The sequence below is a fragment of the Indicator indicator genome, chromosome 30 (assembly GCF_027791375.1).
Source record: "Indicator indicator isolate 239-I01 chromosome 30, UM_Iind_1.1, whole genome shotgun sequence".
In the NCBI taxonomy this organism is placed as follows: Eukaryota; Metazoa; Chordata; class Aves; order Piciformes; family Indicatoridae; genus Indicator; species Indicator indicator.
In genome coordinates, this window is record NC_072039.1 from 4,214,795 (window position 1) to 4,229,826 (window position 15,032).

Sequence of the window (15,032 nt, forward strand, 5' to 3'; positions counted from 1 at the left end):
ATGGCGCCCGGGGGTGTCCGCCCCGGCTCAACATGCACGATGGGCGCTGGGCGGGGAGTTCACAGACGGCTGCCTCACGTGAGGAGCTGAAAAGGGAAGCGCCGGGGGTGTGCGGGCCGGAGCTGTGGTGCTGGAAGGAGGTAGGTGCCCCCTCTTCAGCGCTGCCTCCTCAGCGTTAGCACGGCCTAAAGTGCAGGACGGCCCCGCTTTGCCGCCTCCTGAGGGGAGCGCGGCGGGGACTACAAGTCCCGGTGTGCACCGCGCCGCGCTACCAGAGGCGGGGGGCTGGAGGAGGCGCGGTGGCTGCTGAGAGCTGTAGTCCCGCCCGGGCAGGGGGATTCTCTCGGGGAACAGGACTTGTATGTGGAGGGAGCGGGGTAAGCTACGAAGTAAAGATGTCCCCGGGGAGCCTGTGCCCACAGAGGGACTGAAAGGTTGGTGCTCTTTCGACGTTGCTGAGGGTCCTAGGCTGGTCTGGGGGCAGCGGTACTGCGCGGGGAGCCGTGTGTCAGCTGAGGAGATGGGCTCGTGGCCCCTCAAAACGTGTAGGTCCTGATCAAAGCCTTCTCACTTTTTCTGCAGCTTTTCCACCGTGAGGATGAAATCCCTGCTCCCCACTCTGCTGTACCTCTCGCTTGTGCTGCTGGGGCCTGGCGGTGAGTGTTGGTCATCCCGGCGTGGGCCCGCCGGGCTTGCCTACGCAGAGGCCAGGGTCAGAGCGGTCAGAGGTGGAAGAGAGCTGCTCTGCAGCATCTCTCTCATATCTCTGTGTCTAGACCTGTGCCGTCAGCTCTTCTTTCACACATTGCCTTTGACCTGGTGTGCTCATACGCACAGTGCTATGCTGAGGCACTGATGCGGTGGAGCACTCACCTCGTGTGCCAAACTCCTCTCTGCAGAAACAGATTAAATACCATCAGTGGTGCATCCAGGGAGCTCTCCTGCACTGAAATAACTTTTTAAGAACTGTGTGCAATACATAGCAACAGGAAAAAAAAAAAAGAAGGTGTTTATCTCTATTTCTGGTCTTATTTTAATGTAGCTCTTTTTCTTCCTCTTGTCTCTTGTGTCCTTTAAACATACAAGGAATAAAACAGGTACCAAATATCAGAGTTGTTGAACGTGCCCAGGTTCTGGGTATTGCCACTAGGAATCTTAGCCTCTTAAAGAATGATGTGGTACAATGTAGCTGGTTTGTTGTAAATTGTATACCTTAATAGCAGTATTTCAGAGCACTATAGTAAGGTGCTTGTCATTCCTGGAGTGTTAAGATAGTTCTTGTAATTCTCTTGAACACCGAGGTGCCTGGTTTGAGTGTGTGACCCAGGAAGGAATTTTAAACTGAATTTTTGGCATTTATGACTCCTAAGTTACTAGGATAACATCAGGAAGGAATTAGTGTGGGTTTGAAGTATCCTATAGCTTTCTCTTGACATGAACTCTTGCTGCACTTCAAATATTGAAATTACTTCCTTGTAGCATATTGAAGTGGCAGTTATTTACTTCTCCTTTTAAGCTGTTTGGTTGCCTTTTTCATAAGCTGTTCTCCCTTTGCTGTTCTGCATGGGTACTGCTTTAATTAATCCAACGCTGCAGGTAGTACCAATGGTACAAAGTGCCTCTATCACAAAACAGAACAGTAGTTCTGACAGAGCTATTCATCATTCATAGTAATTGAGGTTTGTGGAGCTTTTTTTGATTGCTTGGTTTCGTTGTGTTTGGTTTTTCCCTCCCAGATGGAGTCATTGTATTGTCTGTCCCTAAAGTGGTTTCGTTAGAAAGTGGAAGTTCAACCAATGTCACTCTCTCTCTAAGGTAAATTGCATCTTTCTACTTGGAACAAAGGGATGAGCAAACAGGTAGGACCTGCCTTTATACTTAAGAATTAAGATTCAGTTAATTTTTCATGTGGAGCAGATCTTACTCGTGTGACTGGCTGCTTCTAGCCTATTGCATCTCTTAGCACTAGTATGGACTAAGGTAGTGCAGCATTCTCATAAACAGCCTTGTGTAGCTGGCCTCTGACAAGATCCCAGGCTGTTTGTATGGGATGTTGAGCAGGAAAAGATGGTTTATGTTGTTTGCCCTATATTAGCTTACCAAAGTGTCTTCCATAAGTGAACTTACAGTTCTAGACACATAGTTTCTAAAAATTGATGCTTCAAAGAAACTTGTATTTCCTAGAAGGATCCCCAAACAGAACTTGCCATTTCTTGAAAGGAAGTGCAGCTACTCCAATGGGGGCTGTTGCACCTTAGTCTCATTGTTCAGTACAAGGCATTGTTTACCCATGGTTTTGATGTGTCAGCCTCTTCCCAGGAAAGGAGTGTTAAACACACACAGCACTCCCTCTTGGGATCTTAAAAGTTTGATTAAAGGGAACAGGCAAATGAAAATGTAAGAATTGTAATAAAGAGGAAAATAGCAAAACTCTCCTGCTGCCTTGAAGCAATTGTGAGCTCTGGCACCAGTGTAATTTGTTGCTTCTCCCTTCACAGGGCTCCACTAAATGAGACACTGGTGATAAATTTTAATATTACACACTTGTCAAAACACAGCACTATTGTCGAACTGCCTGATGAGGTAAGTGACAGAACAGACTTCTGACCTTCTGCAAAAGCCTGTCACTAGTGTGGTGCAACTCTCCTCTCTTCTCCACTTTGCCTTGCAGGTACAGTTGCCTGCAGGTCACACTAAAACAGACTTCAAAGTGAAAGCAGATGATGTGGGACAAGTAACAGTTTATCTTTACACCATTAATTCCAACTTAACTGGGTGAGAAACTGGTTTTTATATCCTCTTGCTATCCTACAGCTTCTTGAACTTTGGGGTTACTCTTTGCTCCTTATAGTTAAATGGTTAATGGGATGTGGGTAGCATGTAGTTGAGAAGATGTGGTGACCCTGCAGCAGTCCCTAAGGTATTCAGATAAATACAGGGTATGGAAGCAGAATGATAGCCTTAGTATCTTAGACTTCATTACTAGATGACTCTCAGTTCTCATGGTTCCTTAGACTGGTCTGAATAGCCCCTCCCAAAAGCACCAAAACTACATATCAGCTTTTTTTTTTTTTTTTTCCCCCCTGGTGGAGTTGTAAATGTCCAGGGGAATCCTACTTTGCCTGTGCAGAACTTGTTCTGAAGTGCTAACAGCCTGATGCAGCTGTGAGCCTATGTCACTACCAGAAGGAAACAGGTGGTTTGCTTTCTAGTTAGACAAACCCTCTTTTCACAGATGCCAGCCCTCCCTAGCAGGAAAACAATCTAGTAAGATGGAAAAAGCTGGCCTGTGTTTGCTTGTTGCCCAACAGGATACTCCTGTTTTACTTCCTCATTTTGCTTCTGCTTTTAAGACCCAAAGCAAAGGCAGAGGTAAGCACGTGAAATGCTCCACAGGACAGGCATGATCATGAGGCTCTGCTGATAGTGTGAAAAGTGAAACTCTGCTCTTGCATAACAGACCTTGTGCCAAGAGAGTGGAAGCCATTGGCACAGGATGACCTTTTGGAAGATTTCTGTAGTAAAAGAACATTAAAAAGTGAGACAAGAAGGATAGGGGAGAGTAAGACAAGGACACTAAAGAAAATGGGAGTAGCTCCTGCTGAAACCAACTTCAGATCTTTATTGTCTTATCTCCATGCCTGAACTCTGTTTTCTCTCTCAAAGTAGAACAAGGCAAAATCTGCTGAAAAAAAGTGTGAACAGACTAACTAATTAATTCTGCTTGTATTTACCATCAGACCTAGGATCCAGTTTCAGGTGATTCACAGCATCATAGTGAGATATGCTGATGAGGTGATTGGCTGGATCTATTTCCTGGCTTGGTCCATCTCCTTTTATCCTCAACTCTTTGAGAACTGGCGACGGAAAAGGTAAAGGCACTTAAGATGTGTTTGCAAGTCACTTAAGCACCTCTGCAAATCACATTCCTAGCTTCAGTTACATCCAGCTTGGTTATTGTGAATGATGCCTGGAAAGACAGGGAGGAAAAAGTAAGGCAAAGGCAGGGTCTGAATAAATGCAGCCCCAGTAAGCTTTTATGCCTGTTGGTTAGAAAAACTAAAAGAAGTGACTGCAAGTAGAAATATTATATCTGAAAACTAAAGCATTTGTTTGGGCAAAGATGTACTCCTGCTTCTTTGGATTTGGGTTGGAATGGTTTTTATCAGACTAGCTGAGCTCTTGGAAGGGTGGAGGGACACAGTAAGAGCTGTTGTGAGTATCACCATATGGCCTATGAGGGGTAATTGATTTATGCTTCCTGTTGTCACAATAGCTGCAGCTTTGACTTACATCAAAAAATTGCCTATCAATCAGTATTCTAGGATCATGTTGTCCCTGCATTTCTCATCCTTATTTTTTTTTCCCTTCTCTAGTGTAGTTGGACTAAGCTTTGACTTTATAGCATTAAACCTTACTGGCTTTATAGCATATAGTGTGTTTAATGTGGGACTCTTCTGGATTCCCTTGATTAAGGTAAGTAATTATTTCTTAATGCTTTCTGGAGGGGGTGGTCTACAAAAGGGAGTTAAGGCATTTGGCTGGTTTTGATTTCTCTTGCATTTAGGAGGAATTCCTAGTCAGCTACCCCAGTGGGGTGAACCCTGTGGCTATCAATGATGTTTTCTTCAGTCTCCACGCAGTAGCTCTCACTCTCCTCATCATCATTCAGTGCTGTATCTATGAGGTAAGCCTCAGTGCTGGCCTGACTCTGGCCCAGCTCCCTCTACCGGACACATCACCACTCACCATCCACTGCTTTTGGGCTTCGAGGTCCTCTTCATTGCACAGCTATTGGCCTCTCAAGAAGTCAGACTGCTTTTATCTTTCAAAGCTAGTAGCAACTCCAGCAGGCTTGGCCACTTCAGCCTCATGGATATTTGATCTTCTAAGTATACTGCTTAGGGACTCAAAACAATTAAGGTAAACAGCCAGGTTCATGAAGCTCCCAAACAAATCTCCAGCCAGCACATAGATTACAGCTCTGCACACTACAAAGCTGGCATGTGCTTGGCTGTTTCCTCACTACTTGAGGCATTATTTCTTCAGGGTAGGACAGGTCCTGAGGGGTTCCCTGCAATTCAAACTTTCAGCTTTTTTTTCAGCTTCCTTTCTCTAAAACCTTCAGCTCTTGCAAACCTTCAGCTGGTTGCTGTAGCACTCAGTCTTAAAATTCCCTTGTGGCATGAGCCTACTGGTACAACAACAGGTTGGGACCATGACCTTGCATAGTCCTGAGCCCATTCTGTATCTTGCAGTGCATCTGAGGATGTATGACCAAGGTCTCTTACATGTATCTGCGTTTGTTTCAGAGAGCAGCTCAGAAAGTATCCAAGGTGGTGGTTGGACTCCTGGCACTTGCATGGATCTTCACCTTCACAACACTGTTTCTTGCTGCAGCTGAGGAGATGACATGGCTACAGTTCCTCTTCTGCTTCTCTTACATTAAGTTAGCAGTCACACTGATAAAGTATTTTCCACAGGTAAAACGGAACTTTTCTGCTTATATACCAGATCCCTGAGCCTGTAGTGTATGCTCTGGGAAGTCTGACTGCACTAAACTAGCAGTGAGATTTAAGTCTTTTAATGACAAAGCCAGCATATTCTTAACTGGTGGTCTCAGAAATGCTGCTGACCAGCTCCATGTTGCACTCAGGCATACCTGAACTTCTGCCGGAAGAGTACCGAGGGATGGAGCATTGGAAATGTATTACTGGACTTCACTGGTGGAACCTTCAGCCTTCTCCAGATGTTTCTACAGTCATACAATAATGGTAAGGCTGGAACTGAGGCGATTGGACCTTTCTTAATGGAGTGGGAAACTCCTGTTACAGAGCAGATGTAGACAGGCAGGTTATCTTAGGAGAATGATGTTTGTGCTACATCATGTGTAGCTGCTCTTATACCAAGAACAAAGGATCTGTTCACTTCCCTTCAAGATAAAAAATGAAATAGGTATTCTGAAAAACCCCCCAGGAAGAGTTAATAACCACAGACTTCTCTATTGTGCAGCATAACCTTGTAGCCTTGAGACAAGACTGTCCTTGAGTTAGTCTTACCTCTCAATTTTGTGTTTGACAGATCAGTGGAAGTTAATCTTTGGAGATCCAACCAAATTTGGCCTGGGTGTCTTCTCCATCATCTTTGATATTGTTTTTATGGTCCAGCACTACTGCCTTTATAGGAGACAAGGATATGAACCTTGTGAATAATACCACTTGTGACAATGAAAACTTTACATTGAACTTGTTCCCACCCTGGCTGAGGGCTTTTGGGATGCCTGCTGCCAGTCACCAGAAATACTGACTCAGATCTCTCTGTATACTTTAATCCTCTCTGGTATGGAATACAAGCTGTTGCCTTGCCAAATGCTGATTGCCAGATGCCTTAAAGGACAGCAAGCTAACCACCAGTTGTAAATGGAAGCCCAAAGCCTGCTGAAGATGCAGACAGCTTAGTGTGAGCTGCCAAGCAATGTGTGGCTCTTGTTTCCAGTAACAGGAAAGAGAAAGACCAGAGTGTCTTTGAGTAGAAGTGAAGCACAAAGAGCAGAGTCTGAGATAATTTCAGAACCACTTGATATAATGCAATGACCAAAGACTGTGGATCTACGTGCTGCTGACACCTCACAGATCACACTAGAACACCACTCATTTGCTGAATGAAAGAATGAGGTTGGTAGGTAATACAAATATTAGAACCTGAACTCCTTATTTTAAATACAGGGAAGAAGGAGAAGCTGTATTCTTACTTCACTTTCAGTGAAGCTCTTTCAAAGGTGCCAAGACAAGTGCTCATTTATCTGACTACTTCAAGTGCACTAACTAAAGAATTTTGCTCAGTTCTGCTGACACATGCCTTGAATTCTAAATGGTGGAGGGTAAAGATTAAAGATTTATCAAAGAGATTATTTCTGTGGATTGTGTTAACAACCCTAAGACTGAAGTTTAAATGTATGTCTTCATTCCTGGGCAACTTTCTGACTACATGTAGTATGTTCTAGGTGGAGATCAAGATCTTGAGTTACTTGAGGGTAAGCATTATACCCTTGAAAAGAACTAGAAGGGAATCCGTGTTTGGACTTCAGCAATACTTGAATGCTCAAGAACTAATACATCTTACTAGGTGTCAACCTAAAAAAAAGAACCCATTTGCCCCCTAGTAGAGACCAGGCAAGGTTTAAGACCTCATTTTACACTGCAAACACCCACCAGTGACATCAGACCTTACTGACCTCAGGCTGCACTGTGTTGATATAATCCACAATCCACTTGGAATGAGGGCAAAAGGTCTTAGCTAGAAGCATTCAAGTGATGTGGCATTCTTAAACATAAGGAGAAACAGCTCAGGAAATCCAACTTTGTTTTATTGTGTGTAAAAACAAGTGAAATAGCAGTACAAATAGCAGTGTATCTTTATAGTAACAAAAATAACTTCAACCTGAAAGCCTTAAAATTTACCACTGACTTAAGTTACAAAATTTAAAAGCAGGATTGTAGGAATGCCATAGGTATAAAAATGGTCACTAGGCACAGCTGGTGTGTACAGAACAGTCTGAGATGCATTCATCACAACAAACCTACATGGCACAGCAGTAATGTACTGAATAAGTTAAGTCTGCCACCTTCTCCTGTTCTATTTACAACAGCTTACCTGAAGACTGCTTAAGGAAAGTGTAGAAGTATAAATCAACTCCAGTTTTTGGATAACTGTAAAGCCAACTGGTTAGCAACCCACTAGGATGCTAGGGAATTAACTTAGTGTTGCAGCAAGAATCTGAAATCCTGTGGTGTGTTAAACAACTTAGCATCTTCAATCTGGTCAAGAGGCACTTTTGCAAATTGATGGCATCTTCAGCTCTTCCATCCAACAAATCAGTGATTTCATCAGTGTTCTAGAACAGACCAAAATGTACCCCTCCCAAGTCTGACAGAAGTGGGATGAAGAACTAAAGACTCCACAGCTATGAGCAGCTCTTTTGGTAAGTTCAGCAACACCATTATCTTTCCTGCTTCATACTCCTTTAATTTAAACTTGATTCATTTGATGTTGCAAATTACTTGGGAATAAGGAGAATTAAGGTTTTTTTTTTTCTCTGTGAAGCTGAACTGTAGTGCTGATGAACTTTTAGTGTACTTCACAGGCACTAATTAACTAGCTGTTAGGTTTTTGTCTGAAGAGGCTGCTTTGTACAGGGAATCTTTGCAGTAAAGCACAATGCCCCAAACCCTTCAGCACACTGTCTAGCTAGCACACAATGTGAGAGTAGTGTAGTGCTCCTCCCCACAGCAGGATGCAACTCAATTCTGGCCTTTTAATTCTGGGGAGGGACAGGACAGCTCACTTTTTAAAAAGCTTAAGCACAGCAAACCCTTAGCTTCCATAGCAGAAACCACCTTTCCCCTTAAAATAAAAAGCTTTTGTGCTGCAAAAGAATCTTGTCAAAAGTTAAGGCTTTTCCAGTTGCTTCCTTAAGTAATGAGGGTTTGTCCTGTCCTCCTGAAAGCCCTGACTACAACACAGTCTTACCATATCCCTGCAGGGAAGGTGTTAGAGAAGCACTCTGCTGAAGACACTAGAGGTTTACTATTGCTAGTTACACCAGAGGAAGGGGGGAAAAAATAATAATAAAAGTAGTGTTTACCACAGTTAGGAACATGCACTCCTTCCAGACAACCCATTCAGCTCTAGCATCTGCTTCCTTGGTAGCAGTCTATACATCTCCCTCCCCAACCCTTCCCCTGCCTAGTGATTGATTAGGACATCATGGATTGTTGCACAGCCTTCTGCAGAGATTTCCTGGTCACCAGCAGCCGTACCACTTCTTCATTCCTTTTTGTGAGCCTCTTCCTAGCTTGGTCATGGGTCACCATGGTCATGTCCCAGCCATTCACCTAGAAAAAACCCAAAATGAGGTGAGTGCATGGATTTCAGGTGTCCTCTAACTGTTCTATCAGAATGATGTAGCAGATTATGCTTACACTACAACTTAGTTTATTACTAAGCCACACAAACTGTGCTGGAAAAGTACCCAGAAGACAGCATTACCTTCAGCAGAAACTGCTCTGTAGTGTGCACCTAGCACTGCATTAGTGCTTGCCTTAGCTCAAGTGTTTACCTGCATGATCTTATCTCCAATCTGAAGTCCTGCAACTTCTGCTGGGCCTCCTTCTGTCACCCTTGTTACATAGATACCCTAGGAAAAAGAAGTGTTCATTTACTAATACAGCAGATAAAAGAGGACCATTCTATAGTGCAAAAAGTGTTTGTGGTTCATTAAGGGATGGCAGCTCAAAACAGGTTTGTGTGATGTTGGAAAAATAGAGATGACAGAAAACCTGAAACCAGCTTAGTCTGCAAATGGTAACTTGGCAAGAGCAACCTTAGCAGTCAGCAATGAGAGGACAGAATTCAGATGGAACTGAATGGAGCTTGCTAGGTGAGCTGCTATAGAAAAGAAAGAGCTTCTGACCTTGTCAGTCTTGTCTTCAGAGAAAGGATTCTGAGTAGGATCCTGATCAATGCCACCTCCAATGCTGAATCCCAGAATCAACTTGTCACCTTGTCGAAGCTTGTGTATTTCAATTCTTTGCTGGAAAGAGAAACAGATAAAGCAGCAGCGTGTTGGGATCTCTGGAAGAAATTTCAAGTGTTTCAGATACTTAAGACCAAGTTAGACTCCTTCCCAGAGCTACCATAAAGCCACCAGGGCAGGCTGCACCACATCTTACCTATTGTAACAGGCAGCTCTGAACCCCTGGGCAGCACCCAACTGTCCTGTGGTGCTTGCTGCCAGTCAGTCAGTCACATGCAGCCTGCGTGTTGACAGCAGCTGGCTCTGAACTGTTCTCAGCCCTATCACAGAGCAGCAGCATAGGAAACAATCTGTAAGCTCATGCCATGACACAGCCAAGCTCTGTCACTCCTCAGTGCTTTAACACTGCCCAGAGATAAAAGAGGAAAGCCCCAAAGCGGAGCAGGTCACTTTAACCATGAGTCACATCTTGATAGCTGGCAGCCACAGACTGTCACTCATGGCCAGACTCTACTTGCTCTTTACCCGCATCCCTCAGGTTCCTGCTGAGCCCTATCAGTGGCAATAGTCTATTATTAGGATAGCTCTTTTCAAGATAAAACTTATCAGCACACTTTAGTAATCTAGTGGTAAGTTCCTCGCTGTCTCATGAACAGGCATCTGACAAAGTTTTAAGCACTGTGTAAATACCAACCTCAGCCACAATAAAAATCCACAGTCTTACCTAAAACTACAGCCGCTTAAAACATTCTTCAGCTTGCTCTAGTTTAAGATGCCTCTACTCACTGCAGAGGGCGTGGAATTGATGACCTTTAAAGGCCCCTTCCAGTTCAGACTATTCTGATTCTTCTTGAAGAGCACTGTCAGCCACTAGGCTTGCCACCGTGCCCCCTCGCTAGGATACGGTCACTCTGCCTGCCCCCAGACAGCTTCTCCCTCCCCGGGGTGTTCTGCTCTAACGCAGCTGGGAGCAGCGGCCACACCACTACTACCACCAGTTCAAGTCAACGTTCTAACCAGCAGAAGAAACGACAGAGCCCGTTGACTTCACTGATTAACGCAATTAACACACTTTGCGAGCCCAGCTTCTTACACAGCACCCGAGGCAAAGCCAAAACGGGGCGGGCCGAGCCCGCCACAGGCACTGACAGCTTCCACGGCGGAGAGCCGCCGCCTAGGCAGGCGGGGAGCGGCCGCGGGCGGCAACCAGAGCTGGCGGCTCTGCAGACCGCTCCTTCCAGGCACCCGTGGTCCGCAGCTGCTCTAGGACGCTTCTAGGACGCTTCCGCGACACCTCCGCCCCAACCGAGCCCCTCTGCCTACTGACAGCCCACAGGGCACTGCCAGGCGCCACCGGCACTACCGCCTCTGTCCTTCCTGCGTTCGACATCTCCCTCCCCAGCACGGTGGCGGTACACCGTGCCCCAGTCGCGGCCCCGTCTCACCACCACGGCAGTGACCGGCTGCCCCGGCACGTACGACATGATCCCACTGCTGCTGCCGCCGCTGCTGCCGCGCCCGAACAAAAGCGCCGCGCCCTGCCCCGCCTCTCCGCTCCGCCAGCCAATCGAGTGCCGCCCCGCCCGTGGCGGAGGCGAAGGGTGCCGGAAGTTTGGTCTCTTTCCCGGCGGCCCCCGCGCCCAAGATGCCCGACAGGAGCTTCCGGCGGGGAGGCGAGAGGCTCCGCTCTGGCGGTAGGTTGGGCCTGGCGGGGAGGTGCAGTGGCCTCGGCTCCCGCGGTGACGGGTGGTGTGTGGTGTCCCTTGGCAGGGTGTGAGGCGTGACGATAGGGGCCAGCCGAAGGTCCCGCAGAACAGCGCGCCGCCGTGGATGAGAGGTACGCGCTGGGGAAAGGCGGGAGGGCCCCGCGGCAGCAGGCGGGTGAGAGGGCGGGCGGTGCCGGGAGGGGCCTTTGGGCGGGCGCCGAAGGCCGTTGAGCTCCTGCTGCCGCCGGAACGGCGCCCCGGCGCCGAGCGGACTCGCCGGGTCTGTGCGGCGTGTACGACGCTCCGCGGGAGGCATCTCTTCAACGCGGACGGGGGTAGCGCCGCGCCAGTCCGCTCCTTCGGCCTTTCTAGAGTGTGTTTCCTTTCACCCAGTCTCGTTAGGAGAGAGGAGGTCCCCGAGCCCGGCTGGGAGCCATGGCCGCGGTGGTGGCCAAGCGCGAGGGGCCACAGTTCATCAGCGAAGCAGCAGTGCGGGGGAACGCTGCCATCCTGGACTATTGCAGGACGTCGGTCTCGGCCCTGTCGGGCGCCACGGCAGGGATCCTTGGCCTAACTGGCCTGCACGGCTTCATCTTCTACTTCCTGGCATCCGTCCTTCTCTCCGTGCTATTGGTGTTAAAAGCCGGACGGCGATGGAATAAGTACTTTAAATCCCGAAGGCCACTTTTCACGGGGGGGCTTATAGGAGGGCTCTTCACATATGTCCTGTTCTGGACTTTCCTGTACGGCATGGTTCATGTCTACTAAACCAACTAGGAGCCACCTTGCTGCAGTGATTTTTAATGAAGCAGGACTGTTGCCAAAAGTCATCTACACAACTAGGCCAGCTTACCTTTAAACCTTTGTTCATTGCTTGTATTGTTACTACCATTGATAAATTATGTCCCAGTACAAATGACTCGGTAGCACTGTTCTAATTAAACTGAATGTGAAGCACCACATGGATGCCTCCCATGAATATTTGTTTGGTGGCTGATTAATAACTTCTGTCCCTAATGGCAGGCACAGCTGTGGGTTTGGGTTAATGTAGCCCCTTGTATTGTGTTTTGGATAAGACACTGACCACAACCCTCTCTGCATTTGCTGCCTGTCCCCCCACACAAATACTGCTGAAAGGAATGTGTGATGCAGTGTTCTTAAAAATAATCCACTGACACAAGGAAATGCTGCACAGTAGAACATCATTAAGTGTATGTAAAGGTTGGATACAGAAATGTGACTGAGTTGCTAGTGCAAATGTTATTTCCACAGCTGCTGTATGTACATGCTGTCAGTGAATGACATTGGCAGGGGTGCTCTTCACTGGCACATGCAAAAGTCACTAAATGATGCTCCCACAAGGCACTTTGCTCCTTTTTAGTATCGTTGTGTACCATGAAACACAGCCAAGTGCAGTGTCTTACTACCTGCCAGTTCAGTCTGTACTCACACTTGTGAGACTGTCAGCATCTTCTGTTACTGAAGAGTCTGGTGCTGTGCTTCTGTATGTCCTTGGCAGGAACAGGAAGGAAAATCTGTTCCCCCAGCATACAGGCAATAGCTCAGTGTTGACTTGCTATGTATCGCAGCACAAAGGGGTTGTGCAACCTAAAAACCACACTGTACAGAAGAGTCTTGCCCTAAAGTGACAAAGTTTATTGCTGTACATTAAATACAAAGAGAAAAAAAAGGAAAAACAACAAAGAAACTGCTGAGAAGGAATCTGGTTATGTTTTATCAACAGCAGTGGCTGTGGGAATTGCGTTAAACGGGTGTAAAGAAGGGAAATATTCCAGGGACTTGGGGGGGCCTGAAGCCCCTGAAATGGCTTTGGTCATCTAACAAGTTGGTGTTTTGTCAGGCTGAAACATTGGTCAGCTGCTTTACATGTTGTGATAAGCCTCTTGGTCTCCACGAGATGTGCCTTGGCTTGATGTCACATGGGGGCTTCACCCTGGCTTCCACCACCTAGAAACCCTTTGAAGAGAATTATGCTTTGACAGTCTAAAGCCTGTGCTGTTCTATGGGCAGAGCAATTCCAATGGGCCTGGCCAGTGCAGCCTCTCTGGTATCCACCTACCTCAACTTCTCTCTCTCAGGAGAGACTGCTGGCATGAGAGGCATAGAACCATAGAATCAGTCAGGGTTAGAAGGGACCACAAGGATCATCTAGTTCCAACCTCCCCTGCCATGAATCTTTGGATGTGATTAGAGCAGCAGGGTTATATGGCTTACCCTAAATTATTCTGGTTTCTAGCTGAGTGTTTGACTCAGTAATTGCCTCTGAACAGAAGCAGAAGTAGCAGACTGCACTGGGTGGGGTTAGCTGTTGGTGATTGGCTTTGGGGTTTGCTACTGCTAGCAAAGGTGAGTTTTAATTTAGAATCAGCCTGTACTTGAGCATAACCACCTTAAGAGAGTCAAAGCAGAGGTGAGTGCAGCTTCTCTTCCCATCTGTGTAACACTGTCACAGCAGCTCTCCAACACCAACCTCTCCACTGCTGTCCCGGCAGTGTGTGTGGATGCTGCAGCAGGAGTCCTTTAAATCTTGAGAGTGCACAGAAACTTCTCCTGATGGTTGGCTCTATGGCAGCATTTACAGAACACAGATCAGCTGGTACCAAGCCAGGGTGGAGAAGCTCTGAGGCAGGAATATTCACCTACTGCCTTCAGGAGCTGGTGAGTTGGTTCCCATCAGCTCCAGGAAATGCAAGCTTTAAACTGAGCACTTTTCAGAGGTAAGTTGCAGCCCCACGTGAGCACAGATTTACAAAATAGGCAGCAATGAGACTTTTTCTCTGCTGAGAAACAAGCACTCCTGTTCTTTGGAAATTACCTGAGTGCTGAAGTAGCAAACAGCTGTCTTGTACATGTCCCTCCCGCTGGTCTGTTTGGAAGAACCTGGCAAAGGCTCTTTCACCTTTTTCAGCCTCTGCAGTACAATTCAGGGTACTATGAAAACCAGCAGAAGCATTTAATCTCCCATCCAGATCATCACCATAAGCAGTGGCACAGAAAGGACAACAAGCAAATGAAACAGGCACTGAAGAAAGGAGAGAGAGCCTAAGACCAACCCCTGTGCAGATCCTCCCAGGACACTAACCCCCTTCCCCCACTGACAGCCATGCAAACATCTGTCCCTGCCTTGCTTCAGAACACTGCCTGCTGTTACCTGTTCTGTGCTTTGAAATGCTGAATCTCTGTCCCAACTACACATGGAAGTGGTGGGTGGCAGGTGAGGTAGCTGGGATCCAGATGTGGTTCAACTGCTTCTCCATTCAGAGATGTGCCAGGACCTCCTGCTGTTCCTGAGCCGAGCAGAGCAGCAGGCTGTTCCTGGAGGAGCACTGCTTCTAGCCCTAATGGTTATACACACACTGCAATAGGAGTGGTGCCCCCACTGTGACACAGGCCCAGCTCAGGCTTTGTAGGACAACAAGCCCCTTTCCCCTGGGCTCCAAGAGCTGCTGGAATGGTGCATTTCATCACACTTCCTGATAAGAGCAGTCCTGCTGCTTGACATCTCATCCTGCACAGAACACAAGAGCTGGAAGTGGTGGCCACCAGCCAGCAGAGCAGGAGACAGGTTGAATCTCAGCCTCAGCCCTCCTCAGTGGCAGCCATGGTTCACATCACAGTTCTCCACACATGGAAGCAAAGCACAGCCACAGAGTAGTGCAGGTACAGATACTTCTATCAAGAGATACCAAACCAGTTGCTCGGTGCCTTCTTTTTGCTTTTATAAATCCGTGGCCAGGACATGCTGTTGTAAGCTCATGACACCAGAGAAC

The 15,032-nt window shown here is 47.1% G+C and overlaps 3 protein-coding genes across 4 annotated transcripts; 2 read left to right on the top strand and 1 right to left on the bottom strand.

The window, feature by feature from the left end:
• Positions 1 to 6,212, top strand: CTNS (cystinosin, lysosomal cystine transporter). Its single transcript, XM_054394541.1, is given in 10 exon segments — positions 1 to 111; positions 583 to 656; positions 2,499 to 2,583; positions 2,672 to 2,775; positions 3,741 to 3,872; positions 4,377 to 4,476; positions 4,568 to 4,687; positions 5,313 to 5,483; positions 5,657 to 5,774; positions 6,082 to 6,212. Coding segments are annotated over 10 exon segments (1,146 nt in total).
• A 1,185-nt stretch (positions 6,213 to 7,397) lies between these two features.
• TAX1BP3 (Tax1 binding protein 3) lies at positions 7,398 to 11,023 on the bottom strand. 2 transcript variants are annotated; one of them, XM_054394487.1, is made up of 4 exons: positions 10,981 to 11,023; positions 9,473 to 9,592; positions 9,119 to 9,196; positions 7,398 to 8,894 (listed from the first exon to the last, which is right to left on the bottom strand). In XM_054394487.1, exons 1-4 carry the CDS (start codon positions 11,017 to 11,019, stop codon positions 8,757 to 8,759), a joined length of 375 nt encoding a protein of 124 aa, XP_054250462.1. In that variant the 5' UTR covers positions 11,020 to 11,023; the 3' UTR covers positions 7,398 to 8,756. The 2 variants fall into 2 exon arrangements, with proteins under 2 accessions (XP_054250462.1, XP_054250463.1); XM_054394488.1 differs by lacking the exon at positions 9,119 to 9,196.
• A 167-nt stretch (positions 11,024 to 11,190) lies between these two features.
• On the top strand, positions 11,191 to 12,193 carry EMC6 (ER membrane protein complex subunit 6). The gene is made up of 3 exons (XM_054394489.1): positions 11,191 to 11,229; positions 11,306 to 11,372; positions 11,635 to 12,193. Exon 3 carries the CDS (start codon positions 11,677 to 11,679, stop codon positions 12,007 to 12,009), a length of 333 nt encoding a protein of 110 aa, XP_054250464.1. The 5' UTR covers positions 11,191 to 11,229; positions 11,306 to 11,372; positions 11,635 to 11,676; the 3' UTR covers positions 12,010 to 12,193.
• The last annotated feature ends 2,839 nt before the right edge of the window (positions 12,194 to 15,032 follow it).

What these genes read in the sequence shown, in the direction of transcription:
- EMC6 (XM_054394489.1), top strand. Translation starts at nt 11,677, where the DNA reads ATGGCCGCGGTGGTGGCCAAGCGCGAGGGGCCACAGTTCATCAGCGAA.
- TAX1BP3 (XM_054394487.1), bottom strand. Translation starts at nt 11,019, where the DNA reads ATGTCGTACGTGCCGGGGCAGCCGGTCACTGCCGTGGTG. An exon ending in AGCCGGTCACTGCCGTGGTG is followed by an intron (nt 9,593 to 10,980) that starts GTGAGACGGGGC and finishes TTCTCTTTCCAG; the next exon opens with CAAAGAATTGAAATACACAA. An exon ending in CTGAAGACAAGACTGACAAG is followed by an intron (nt 9,197 to 9,472) that starts GTCAGAAGCTCT and finishes TCTTTTTCCTAG; the next exon opens with GGTATCTATGTAACAAGGGT.